The sequence below is a fragment of the Apostichopus japonicus genome, chromosome 15 (genome assembly GCF_037975245.1).
Source record: "Apostichopus japonicus isolate 1M-3 chromosome 15, ASM3797524v1, whole genome shotgun sequence".
NCBI lineage: Eukaryota > Metazoa > Echinodermata > Holothuroidea > Aspidochirotida > Stichopodidae > Apostichopus > Apostichopus japonicus.
This window is the reverse complement of record NC_092575.1, coordinates 7,309,786-7,321,094: the sequence shown is the minus strand read 5'-3', so window position 1 is coordinate 7,321,094 and position 11,309 is coordinate 7,309,786. Positions and strand designations below refer to the sequence as shown.

Below are 11,309 nucleotides of genomic sequence, written 5' to 3'. Positions count from 1 at the left end.
TTGCTTCCGCGAACTTTGATTGTGCAATACCAAATAAGTCAAGGGTCACAGCGTGTTGTTTTGGAGCGCTTTCGATCGAGCAAAAAAACCTAGGGACTGGCCATATAACCAACGTTTCCGTGATCGCTGAAATGGATGACAGATGAGCTGACTAGCCAGGTAAACTTAGATCTAAGAAACACTGGTTAATCTGCTCTCTCATTGAGGTGTTTCTGAAATTTATTTAGTTGACTCCCAGGCTTTAGATCAGCAGTTTCGCGCAACCGAGCGTAGCGTGGCGTTCAACGAAAGTTTCTGTAGACTTAGGGCCATGTTGTCTCTATCTAGTAGTAGTAATGGTAACGCAGTTACCCAACCTCATACTCAAGAGTCATAGGCTACTGCAAGTTGTATGATACTTTGAAAAGACCAGAAAATTGAATAGATGGTCGTCCTAGACCAAAATTATATTCCATTCATCTTGAAGCATATCACATAATTCTCAGTATCCAGCCAGTGTGGATCGGTTCAATGCAGAATACAATAGCAGTGATGGATTGACGTTGGTCTGGCCCCAGGAATAAACAATCGTGACCTCTCCACTAAGCCAAACCAGCAATAAAAACGTGGTGGGATCGATAACCCTTCCCAAAACCTTCTGCATACAACATATCTAACATGGATACTGCCCACAATGTTGGGGAAAAAAAATAACTTACATAGCCTCGACAAGCATTGTAACTATCTGATTTGATAAGATGGCTACGGAAACTAGTGGACCCCCACTTGTTTTAGGCACTGGCTGAAAAAAATTCATAATGAAACAGATATGAGCAAGACCGTTGCTAGGATTAGTGACTGATATTTCCAAAGTAGGTGGTGCCGTTTGCCTACCAGCACTGCCTACATTATTGACTCAAATTTGCTTCTGAAGAAATTGTCATAGACACTGCAAATAAGCATACCATTGGCCTCAAATGCCGATAGAAATAAAACTCACTAAACTGTAGAGCTGAGATGAAATTAGACTCAACACTTTGGATGCCTGTGTGACACTCTGATATATATTTTGAACCAACCAGAAGAATAAACAAGCATCAAATTGATCAATATTTCAGAGTGCTATACGCACTAACTACATTCAAACTTAGGCCTAGGCCTACCTCACATAATTATGGCGACATAACACTAGTTACTACAAAAGATTTCCAAAGGACACTCCGGTAGATGTTTACCTTCCAAATCATTTCAGACACTGAGAAGTGTGGAGACATAAAGTGTGTGGAGAGTGTTAAATCAGGTTAATATAATAAATTAATAATATTCTTAAAGGGTGGCAGATACAAGTTTGCTTCTGTAGGCAGGTCTATCCATAAAAAAGGCATTCTCTGTATTTCTAGAGTGCAAAGAAATAAGTTTATTTATTTTATTGACAGATCAATTGTTTGCTTCTAATTTCTCTTAAATTCTTCCTTTCTTTCCAGAAAATTTATCATCCATTCAACCAATGATATGGTCGATCTTCAGTCGTAGATTTATGAAATCATCTTGTTGCTGTACTAGATTTGAGTGAGTACATATCCAAACATGAGTAATGGTGAATTGAGTAGGACAAAATAGGTTGTGGAATTGATAGCTGTAACAGTACTTATTGACTCTTGAGAGTAATAATACAAGTAATGTAAATTCAGAGCACTTGGGATTCAAAATCTGACCGCTCAGCTGAGAGTGTTTAATACTCTAATAAGCCTGAAGTCGGTTTCCTAGTTGACTTGTTTATAAAGATAACTCCATTCAACAAAATGGCTAATTCTTGAGGAAAAGAAATACCTCATCATGTAATATTGTGATTAAAGGTAAGCTGTTAAATGCAAAATGTTATTCAGGCCGTCATGAAACAGGTTATAGGTTGGCGAATGTTTCTTTTTCATAAGGCCACTCCAAAAATGAAAGATGGTGCAGGCACTATCATGATATGGCCATCCTAATATTGCACCATAAGCCATATTGCCCTTCTACAAACATACTTGTCAATTACTGTGAAGTGTTAATATTAACTATCATATTATGTATGTAATGCAGGGGCGTAGCAAGCGGGGGGGTGTGGGGGGGTGTCACACCCCCCCAATAATTTGGTCGCTGTCGGCAAATTTTGGGTCTGTCCGCAAAAGGAGAAAAGGTGAAGAGAGCGGAAGGGGAAGAAAGAAGGAAAGCTGAATAGAAAAAGGAGAACGGGAGCTTCTTCCGTGCCAAATTTGACTTAAAATATGCACCAGATTGCATCTAAGGACGTTCAAACTAATTTTTCCAAAGGGGAGGGGTAGACCCCCTACCCTTAGACCCCTCCCCCATTTCAGTCACCACTTCCAGATCCGTCGGCAAATCAAATTTGACTTAAAATATGCACCAGATTGCATCTAAGGACGTTTCAAAACTAAAAATTTTCCAAAGGGGAGGGGGACACCCCCTCCCCTTAGACCCCACCCCCATTTCAGTCACCACTTCCAGATCTGTCGGCAAATCAAATTTGACTTAAAATATACATCAGATTGCATCTAAGGACGTTTCAAAACTAAAAATTAGACCCCTCCCCCATTTCAGTCACCACTTCCAGATCCGTCGGCAAATCAAATTTGACTTAAAATATACACCAGATTGCATCTAAGGACGTTTCAAAACTAAAAATTTTCCAATAGGGAGGGGGACACCCCCTCCCCTTAGACCCCTCCCCCATTTCAGTCACCACTTCCAGATCAGTCGGCAAATCAAATTCTCCACACCCCCCAACAAAAAACCCTTCGCTACGCCCCTGATGTAATGCTTCAACTGCCAAAATGAAGGTCTCAGAGTGGTTGATGAAATTGGGAGTTTTAACGGTGAATATTACTTGTCTAAAATCTTGGAAGAGACTGATTTCACCATGCCATTTATCTCTTAATGTGTTTGACCATTCTCCAAAGTTGAAGCACATTATAAGTGTACGTTACAAAGTGACAGCAAGTGAAGTAAATAAGGTATTGCACTGTTGTATGATATATGCTGATATAATATATAAATATACATTCTGAATCACTGCAGATTCCATTGATGTAATCAACCCATGCAAGCCAATCATGCAAGGACAGAAGAAACGAAATTTGTACTCGTGGACCGGCGACAGTGTCGAGTGGATCCCGACCGAAAAGGATTTTCAGGATGCGTCTGCTACGATGATCGATGGCAAGGTGTCTAATAGGCGGAAAAAAAACAAGAAAGCACGACGCAGAGAAAGGACTAACAGTTTGCAATCAAGTGACAGAAATACTGCTGATCACACTCTGGATAAAGTTGTGGATGATAGAGCATCGCGGGTAACTTTTGAGGAAGATGACATAAAATCCACAGCAGATGACAGTAGTCACATATTATCACACGGTGTCTTCACTCAGATGGACCCAGCGCAAGAGAGAGAGAAGAAAAATCCTTCGACTTCAGGAAGCCGTGGTTCCGACAAAGCTCAGATGAGGAATCAGAGATTACTCCGGGCACAGACGAAGACAAGACCGTCGCATAAAGAGCAGGCGACGGTTCACAACGCGAGCGAGAAAGGCAAGAAACCTTTCCATCTTTCACATACCTATCGCAGAAAGAGATCCAGCCAGGTGTTTGGAAGTGAGAAGCAGAAGAGAACCCTGGACAGTTACAGGCAGAAGATGGTCCAGAGGAAAGTCAAAAATCCCTCCCAGTCATCGTCACTAGAGTCGCAGGCTTTATCTCAGACTCTGCAGGAGGAACCGTCCGAGGAAGACTACTCTGAGATTCTGCGGATGATCGAAGACGGCGTAGAGTCTCTCTCCGACGGTCAACCCCAAAGCCAGGAAGGAGCAGTGATCGACAAGAGGCAGAGGGATGTCGAAAGCAGTGATGGCGTTATCGGAGAGAAAACAAAGCCATCCATGACAGATCAGTCGCAGGAGGATGGAGAGGCAGAAGAAGAAGAAGACATACCCTCGACTGCTCCGTTTGAGGTGACGGCGCAGATACACCGGAAAGAACGTGTGCAGAGTTCATTGGAAGCAGAAGATGTTGTGCCAGAGACTCAAGACCAGGACATGCTCGATACTGTGTTTCCATCGTTCAAAGGAGATCGTCTGGAGCCACAAATGAAAGCAGAGGAAGAGCCTCTAGTGACAGAAGGAATCAGAAAGAGGAAGCGTGTTGAATTGGAGGGAAAAAATGATCGTGATGATAAATCGAGCAAGGGAGAGAATGAGAATATGATCGGAGGAGAGACGAGGGCCATGGATACAACCGAGACGGAGAAAGATATCCAAGAGCATGATGTTAGCCTCGGAGGACACCGACAGGCAAGTAATAAAACCGGTCGGGATCGAGTAAAGGAATCGAGACACTTATCTCTGAAATCGAGTCGTAACACACATAGTGGACCTATGACAAATGGGAATTCGTATTCGAAGAAATCTCGTAGTAGTTTGACAAAAGGTCGTACCAGAAGTAAAACAGAGAATGAGGGTGAAACTTCGATTGTTATTACATCATCTGATAGTGAAGATGCAGAAATTGTCTCCTCGAGTAATAAGCAGAGATTGGCAGAAGGGGTTGTAAAATCGTCACCTCTCACTGCAGATTCGAACAAGAAATTAATCCAAGAAGTCGGGGGAGACAACAGACGACACAATGGCCATAATAATGTTCCCATCGTCGCAAACGTTCTGGTCCCGGAGAGTGAACTTCAAGACAGTACCGAAGCTTCTGTCCACAAAACCAAAGAGAGGAATGGATCGTTGGACCCCATCCCAGAAACGGTGGAAACGAATCACGATAAGGTCAAGGGTTGTGAGTTCACGAGCGAGGACGAAGGAAGTCGTAGCGATGCACTCTTAAATTCAACGGTCGACAAGGTTCTCAGCCAGTTAAGTGTATCGGTAGACGAAGAAGGTACGACTTTAGGGAGTCGTCAGCCCGACCGAGAAAACACCCCCGAAAAATTAGAGGGCCGGAACGTTTCCCAAAAGAGGGGGAAGAAGCGAGCAAAGTTAGCGACGGGGGACACGAAGAAAGTGAGGGATGATATGCCAGAGGGGGATAGCTCCCTGGAAACATGTCTCCCCGACGACGGCAGTTTTTCAAGCGTCGAAGGACAGACAAATACGAACACTGAAAAAGCGATGCCCGGTGAAACATCCCCACGGCATCACGCATCCCAGTGGAGCCAAACGGATGTGGTCACTCGCAGCGTAACGACACAGACAGGTATAAGTTTGCTCTATCCCTTGATACCCAGATTGTGCGATGCACTACTGGCCTGCAAACGGATTTCATTGGAATGTGACCTAGACATCATAACCACATCTGGCAGCAGTACGTCCGACAGCGAGACTCAGAGAAGAGTCCAGTTGGCCAAAGAGAGTGCCGAAAGTTGGTACAGCGACCTCACTGAAGGTTCGTTATCAAACACCGACATGGGTCCGGCGACATCCGATATGGAGAAGAAGCCGAGCAAGACCCAGGGCAGACGAGATGCGAAGAAACGGAAGAGGAAAGACAAGAAAAGAGACAGAGTGAAAGTCTCGGATCAGTCCAAAGATGAAGCGAGTCATACGAAGAAGATCACAGATGATAAGGAAAACCACAGAAACGGTACGGAGACCGCTGTAGATGAACCGACGGGAGGGAACAAAAAATTAGAGAGTGAGGCTGTCGTCATCAGAGAGTCACGACGAAGAGTGGAAGAGAGGCCTGCGATATACAGCAGCGACAGTGAGGGAAGTGAGAGATTAGCGATGCCTCCATCAATGGTTTCGGGGAAGTCAAGCACTCAGAGTGAGAGTAGCGTCAAAGATGGGTTAGATCATCGAGCTAAAAAGAAAGCAAAACGTGTGAAGCAGATAATCACAGACGAGGAGAAAGTAAACTTACAGAGCAAGGCTGGCGAGGACGAGTCACACGACAGACCCGTCCACACGGCAACGTCGTCGTGGATACCCACAGAGAACGACCTACCAGGACCTGAAGAACTCAAAACACTGATGAAGAAACAGAGAAAGAAGCCAAAGGACAAGAAGAAAGCGAAAAAGGCCAAAAAGTGGAAAGACAGAGAGGACTTGCTTAGAGGCGATTGGGACTGGCTTAAAGAGAAACCAAAAAAACATAAAAAGAAGAAACACAAGGAGGACAAGAAAAGGGACAGAGAAAATGAACTCGATAGCGACCCTGACTTCATACCGACTGAGAGACATAAGTCGAAAAAACCCACACGGAGAGATGATTCAAAGATGAAAGAAAAGAAGATAAAAGCTCTGATATCAAAATTATCGGGAAATGTCAAACCATCTCCGTCCCGTACTCGCGAAAGTGGAAAGGCAGAACAACCGATAAGGAACATCAGGAGCAAACCGGTCGGTCGTGACACCAGCTTACGGAAGCTTTCCACTCCGCTGAGCGTTGGAAGTGAGCCAAACGGTACGTACGGTCTACTTCTATGTCTTCAACGACAGCTTAATATTTTTGAGTAAAATTCTGAAGTAAATTGATAAGAGAGAAGCTAGGGACGTGTGACACAAAGAAATGTTTGCTAGAAAGGGATTTGTTTTAATCAACGACCTCAGGACCACAGTTCCTGTTCCCTACTTAACTAAGGTGTGGGTTGGGGTACCCTATCTTTACATACATCTTTACGTACATCTTTACAAACATACATACACACATACATACATACATCTTTTATGTAAACCATTGACAAGGCAAATATCAACATGTTGTCGATGATGTCTATGTTGCATATACAATACTCACAGTACATAAAGGCTGCAAGCCCAGGATCAGGAGACAATTAATGGGGGGGGGGAGCTGGAGGGGTGGAGGGAGCTGGAGGGGGGGCAATATGGGATAATGCATAATGGAAGCAATTCTTTCATAATATACTTAAGGCAAAATAAAGACTTCAAAACAAGAAAGGTGGGGTGTGGCTGGGGGATGGGTGGGGAAGAGGGGGGGGTTGGGGCTAGTGACATTGTCCCAGGCCTGACCTAAAAAGTAAAAACGACCTAAGCTCAGGAGTTGCTGTTGTTGAAGCAAATAAACCTACTGGTTTCATCACCTTTCAATTATTAAAGTAATATGGCATGGTGTTTGTGGCCTGTGTAAAAATCTATTATGAAGTTTAACTCCCTAAATGTCTTTGCTTGGTCCCTTAACTTGCCCTTCGAGCCAGCATGTGTCTGTGTGTAATCCTGTGGTGCGTGAACTTGGCATTTTTATCTTAATGAAGCACAACCGTTTTATTGCTGTGTTTATAGTACTGGAGTTACAGTTTAAATCTATTTCTTCTAGATTACCATTTTGCCAAGGGTTACTTGTCCTACGAAGAAGACCTCGCTGGTCATCTACAGAGTAACGTGTGAGTTCCAGATGTAAGCAATCAGTACAGACTGTTTAGGACGAAATAATGATCTTTGGGCAGGATGTTTGAAGGTCGACTATAAACGATGGAGATTGGTTTTATTTTATTACTGGGGTTTTTACAGTAGAGCTCCAAGAGCATTTAATGTAGTAAAAAATTTAGTGACTTGACTATTACTTGCGTGTCTATATTTATTCATTCGGTCGGGTGGTATTAAACTTTACGTCACTTTGACAGAGTCAATATTCACTCTTAGTTGCATAACACTTTTAACCCAACTGAGTAAATCTAGGTGCTTTGAGGTATGCGTTATCATCGAGTGTATTATAAACCCGCACCAGTCGTCCAATTCATGATATCTCATGATCTAAATTTCCAATGACCTCGGCTAAAATATTTACGGTAAATCTGCCTTTTCATAAATTCAAAAAAAATTCAACCGTCTTGTTGCTCTTAGTTTCATATGAGTAAATCTTGGTGTTATTGATTATGCATTAATCATTGAGTCTATTATAAATCCACATTAGTAGTCCAATTCATGATATCTCATGTAATTTTTAAGTTTTTTTTCTATGTCTGCTATTGCTGTAACATTTAAGTTTAGAGACCCAAGGATCAGGAAGTATTACAGTAGCTTATATGAGACCTTTTTTTCATGTTAGATATTTTTGGTCATAATTTGGAAAACCTTCAAACTTTCTTGACAGTATTGTAAATTATTTACGTATAGAACATTCCCGAAAACCGCTCCGAGAACAATGTTTACAGATAATATTCTCTGATGCCTTTAAAACATACACTAGAAGATAGATTTTATAATTTTCTTTCGTTTAATTTCTCCCTTCCAACTCTTTTTTCTTTCTTCCTTTACGATAAGAAGTTTAACAGAAGAAGACGTTTTTTCACCCACCCGCTTTGTCAACTATTGTCTCTATCCAGACGTCTTGAAAACGAAACTGCAAGAGGACTCGGGAGAGGAAACGAGCAGCGATGATTGAAAAAACAGATCTGACATATATCCTTCTTCCATGGGAACTTTTATCATAGACTTTGACATTTATATTCCAAAGGACTAAAACAAGGAATGTAAAGTAGTCGCACAATATTTAAGCTAATTTCAGTTCCCGTGGGTCATATTCTCCGTTGTTTTTAAGTCTTAAGTTCGGTCTAAGTTTTCAAACCCTGTGTGATACATCTTCAAGGTCAGCCGTCCAGAGACTATTGTCTGTATCTAGACGTCTCAAAAATGAAAATGCAAAGGGTCTGAAGAGGGGGAAACAAGTAGTGATGATTGAACAGCTCTGATATATATATGTATGCTTCTTTCATGGGAACTTTAATTATAGACTTTGAAATTTATATTCCGAAGGACTTAAACAAGGAATGTACAGTAGTCGCATGATATCAAGCTAATTTCAGTTCCCGTGGTTCATATTTACAGTGGTTTTTAAAGTCTAAGTTCGGTCTAAGTTTTCAAACCCTGTGTGATACATCTGCGAGGTCAGCCTTCCAGAGACTATTGTCTCCATCTAGACGTCTCAATAGTGAAAATGCAAGGGGTCTGAAGAGGGGGAAACAAGCAGTGATGATTGAACAGCTCTGATATATATATATGCTTCTTTCATGGGATCTGTTATTATAGACTTTGAAATTTATAGTAGTCACACAACATTAAGCTCATTTCAGTTCCCGTGGTTCATATTCACAGTGGTTTTTAAGTCTTAAGTTCGGTCTAAGTTTTCAAACCCTGTGTGATACATCTGCAAGGTCAGTCTTCCATTAAAATAGATGTGTTAAGTGTGTTATTTCACTAAGGAGCCCGATTAACGGGGCAAGGTTTAATATTGAAAATACTTTAAAGAAAAACTACCTCTCTGGGTTTGAGTATTGAACATTTGGGAGTAACTCAGTACAAGATGCAATATTAGCAATGAAAGGGAGCAGCTTTAATATATTTTGTCTCCTTAAGTAGATGTACCTTTTGGAGACGGTTTGGTAAAAAGTTGTTGCCTCTTAATTTATTGTTGCAATATGAGAATTTATTATTTTTGAGAATGCTCCCCTCTCGCTCTACCCCCCAGACAAGTGTTCTTTGGTCCGTATTCCCTCTGTTAGCTGTGTTTCATTTTTTTTTTTTTTGGTTGGGGGGGGGGGGCAAATTAAATATTCTGAGCTTAAGGTAAGGTAGTGTGGATTTATTTCTACTTTCAATCCTTGCAACCATTGTTTCAGTTCCAGTTGAAACAATTAAAAGGCCATCTCAAGTAATGTAGAAAGATGTGTGTAGTGATTAAACTAAGCCCCTCTATGTGCCCCTCACATTTTCATAGGTTTAGTAAAATTGAGAGAGAAAAATTGTATCAAACCCATGCAAAGTCAGATGAAAATTGTTGTAAATGTGTTGGATTTAAATTACTGTTAAAACTCATTACTTGAATTTCTGTCAAGTGCCTTTGTTCATGATTCAGTTTGTATTATAGCACTGGCTAGTTGAGACAATTTTCAAATGCTATAACCATTCTATCAGTGACATTACTGTCACACTTCAAAGCAATCAAACGATTGGAGAATATGAACAGTTGTAAAAGTTCATCAAGTAGAAGTATAAGGAGGTCCATATACTGCTCATACTGTCACTGTGAGTGCTTTGAAGCATGACATGAAAATTTCAGATGACAAAGTGGTCCCAGCTGGGTGTTACTACTTGCTAGAAGTTGAAAAAGTTGTGATACAATTGGGTTAGGACTTTCATATTTTTGTTTACATATGACAAATATGATATGTACCATACACCAGTTATTGCTACATATCATCTGCAAGTATTTAAAAAAAAATGAAGGTTTAGTTTTGTCTTTAAGTATTTCGACGACTTCAAGCGTTAAAAATGGCTTTTGCGAAAATAATTGAAAGTTTTTGCCAAATTGAGATCATTGATATTTTATTAGTTATTAAAATTGCTTCAGTTTAATATTTTTTGCAAGAATTATAATTTGTTCTTCAGAAATTGGTGCTCACTGCCGATTGTTCTCATAGTTGTAGTTAGGGTTTATTTTGGTAGGTCTTTGTCAAAATTTCCTACCAAACAACGTTTACGTTAAAGCTTCACACCAAGTTCCTTCATCAAGCAACTCTTGTGCCAAAGGTTAAGTGATCAAAGTTAAGTGATTAATGTATCAAGACTATCTTTCATGTACATGTTCAGTATTGCTGTAAAATTTGCAGAGGAGTCAAATTAAAGATTGCCTCTGGATATGCATTAATTTGTGTCTCTCGCTATGAATGTTAGAACTGCATTTTACCTGGTTGGGTTTCCTCATTTTCTAAATGGTAGCAGGGTTAGCAGGAGTGTGGAGGGGGGGGGGGGCAGTGGGAAGGTAGGACTGGGAGCTGAGAGTTACTGTAACTGTCTACAGAAAGGGACGGGAAGGAGTGGGGTGCCCATATGACATGGTCCTGCTGTGACTATGCCATTTTTCTTGACCATTAATCGTCACATGAAATTAAAATGAACTGGCATTTTCTCTTACTAAATATGAGACTCATCATGTTGAATTAATCTGTTTTCCCAAAGTCTTCCAGTATCTCAAGAAGTGGAGATGTCACTGGAAGTCAGCTTACAATAATAATGCTTTTGCTTTTTAACCCCTTGGGCTCCTTTAAAATGCTACGCTGCACATATCAAAGCTCTGTCTACTAGCTTGCAGAATCATTTTGCATTATGATATAAACAGCTTTCTGAAGAAGAAAATTTTGTTTATTTTGTCGTTTTGGTTTAGTCCATCCCTTATGCTAAAATACAAGATTCAGCAAGATGAAAAACATGATAGCCTTTACTTTGTGCTGGGCATTGAACATTTCTTGGATGGCTTTAAAAAGGGTTTTTCAAAAAGTGTTTGTCTCAAGTTTATTTATTTATTTTTAAATTGAA

At 40.9% G+C, this 11,309-nt stretch overlaps 1 protein-coding gene across 4 annotated transcripts; it reads left to right on the top strand.

Annotated features, from left to right (window-relative positions):
• Positions 1–29: 29 nt before the first annotated feature.
• LOC139980740 (uncharacterized) lies at positions 30–10,641 on the top strand. 4 transcript variants are annotated; one of them, XM_071992625.1, is made up of 5 exons: positions 30–159; positions 1,464–1,548; positions 3,058–6,441; positions 7,312–7,378; positions 8,259–10,641. In XM_071992625.1, exons 3-5 carry the CDS (start codon positions 3,093–3,095, stop codon positions 8,377–8,379), a joined length of 3,537 nt encoding a protein of 1,178 aa, XP_071848726.1. In that variant the 5' UTR covers positions 30–159; positions 1,464–1,548; positions 3,058–3,092; the 3' UTR covers positions 8,380–10,641. The 4 variants fall into 4 exon arrangements, with proteins under 4 accessions (XP_071848726.1, XP_071848727.1, XP_071848728.1 ...); XM_071992626.1 differs by having other exon boundaries at positions 31–159; positions 8,262–10,641; XM_071992627.1 differs by having other exon boundaries at positions 31–159; positions 7,312–7,391; positions 8,262–10,641.
• Positions 10,642–11,309: the final 668 nt, after the last annotated feature.

What these genes read in the sequence shown, in the direction of transcription:
- LOC139980740 (XM_071992625.1), top strand. Translation starts at nt 3,093, where the DNA reads ATGCAAGGACAGAAGAAACGAAATTTGTACTCGTGGACCGGCGACAGT. An exon ending in CGTTGGAAGTGAGCCAAACG is followed by an intron (nt 6,442 to 7,311) that starts GTACGTACGGTC and finishes TATTTCTTCTAG; the next exon opens with ATTACCATTTTGCCAAGGGT. An exon ending in GGTCATCTACAGAGTAACGT is followed by an intron (nt 7,379 to 8,258) that starts GTGAGTTCCAGA and finishes CTTTACGATAAG; the next exon opens with AAGTTTAACAGAAGAAGACG.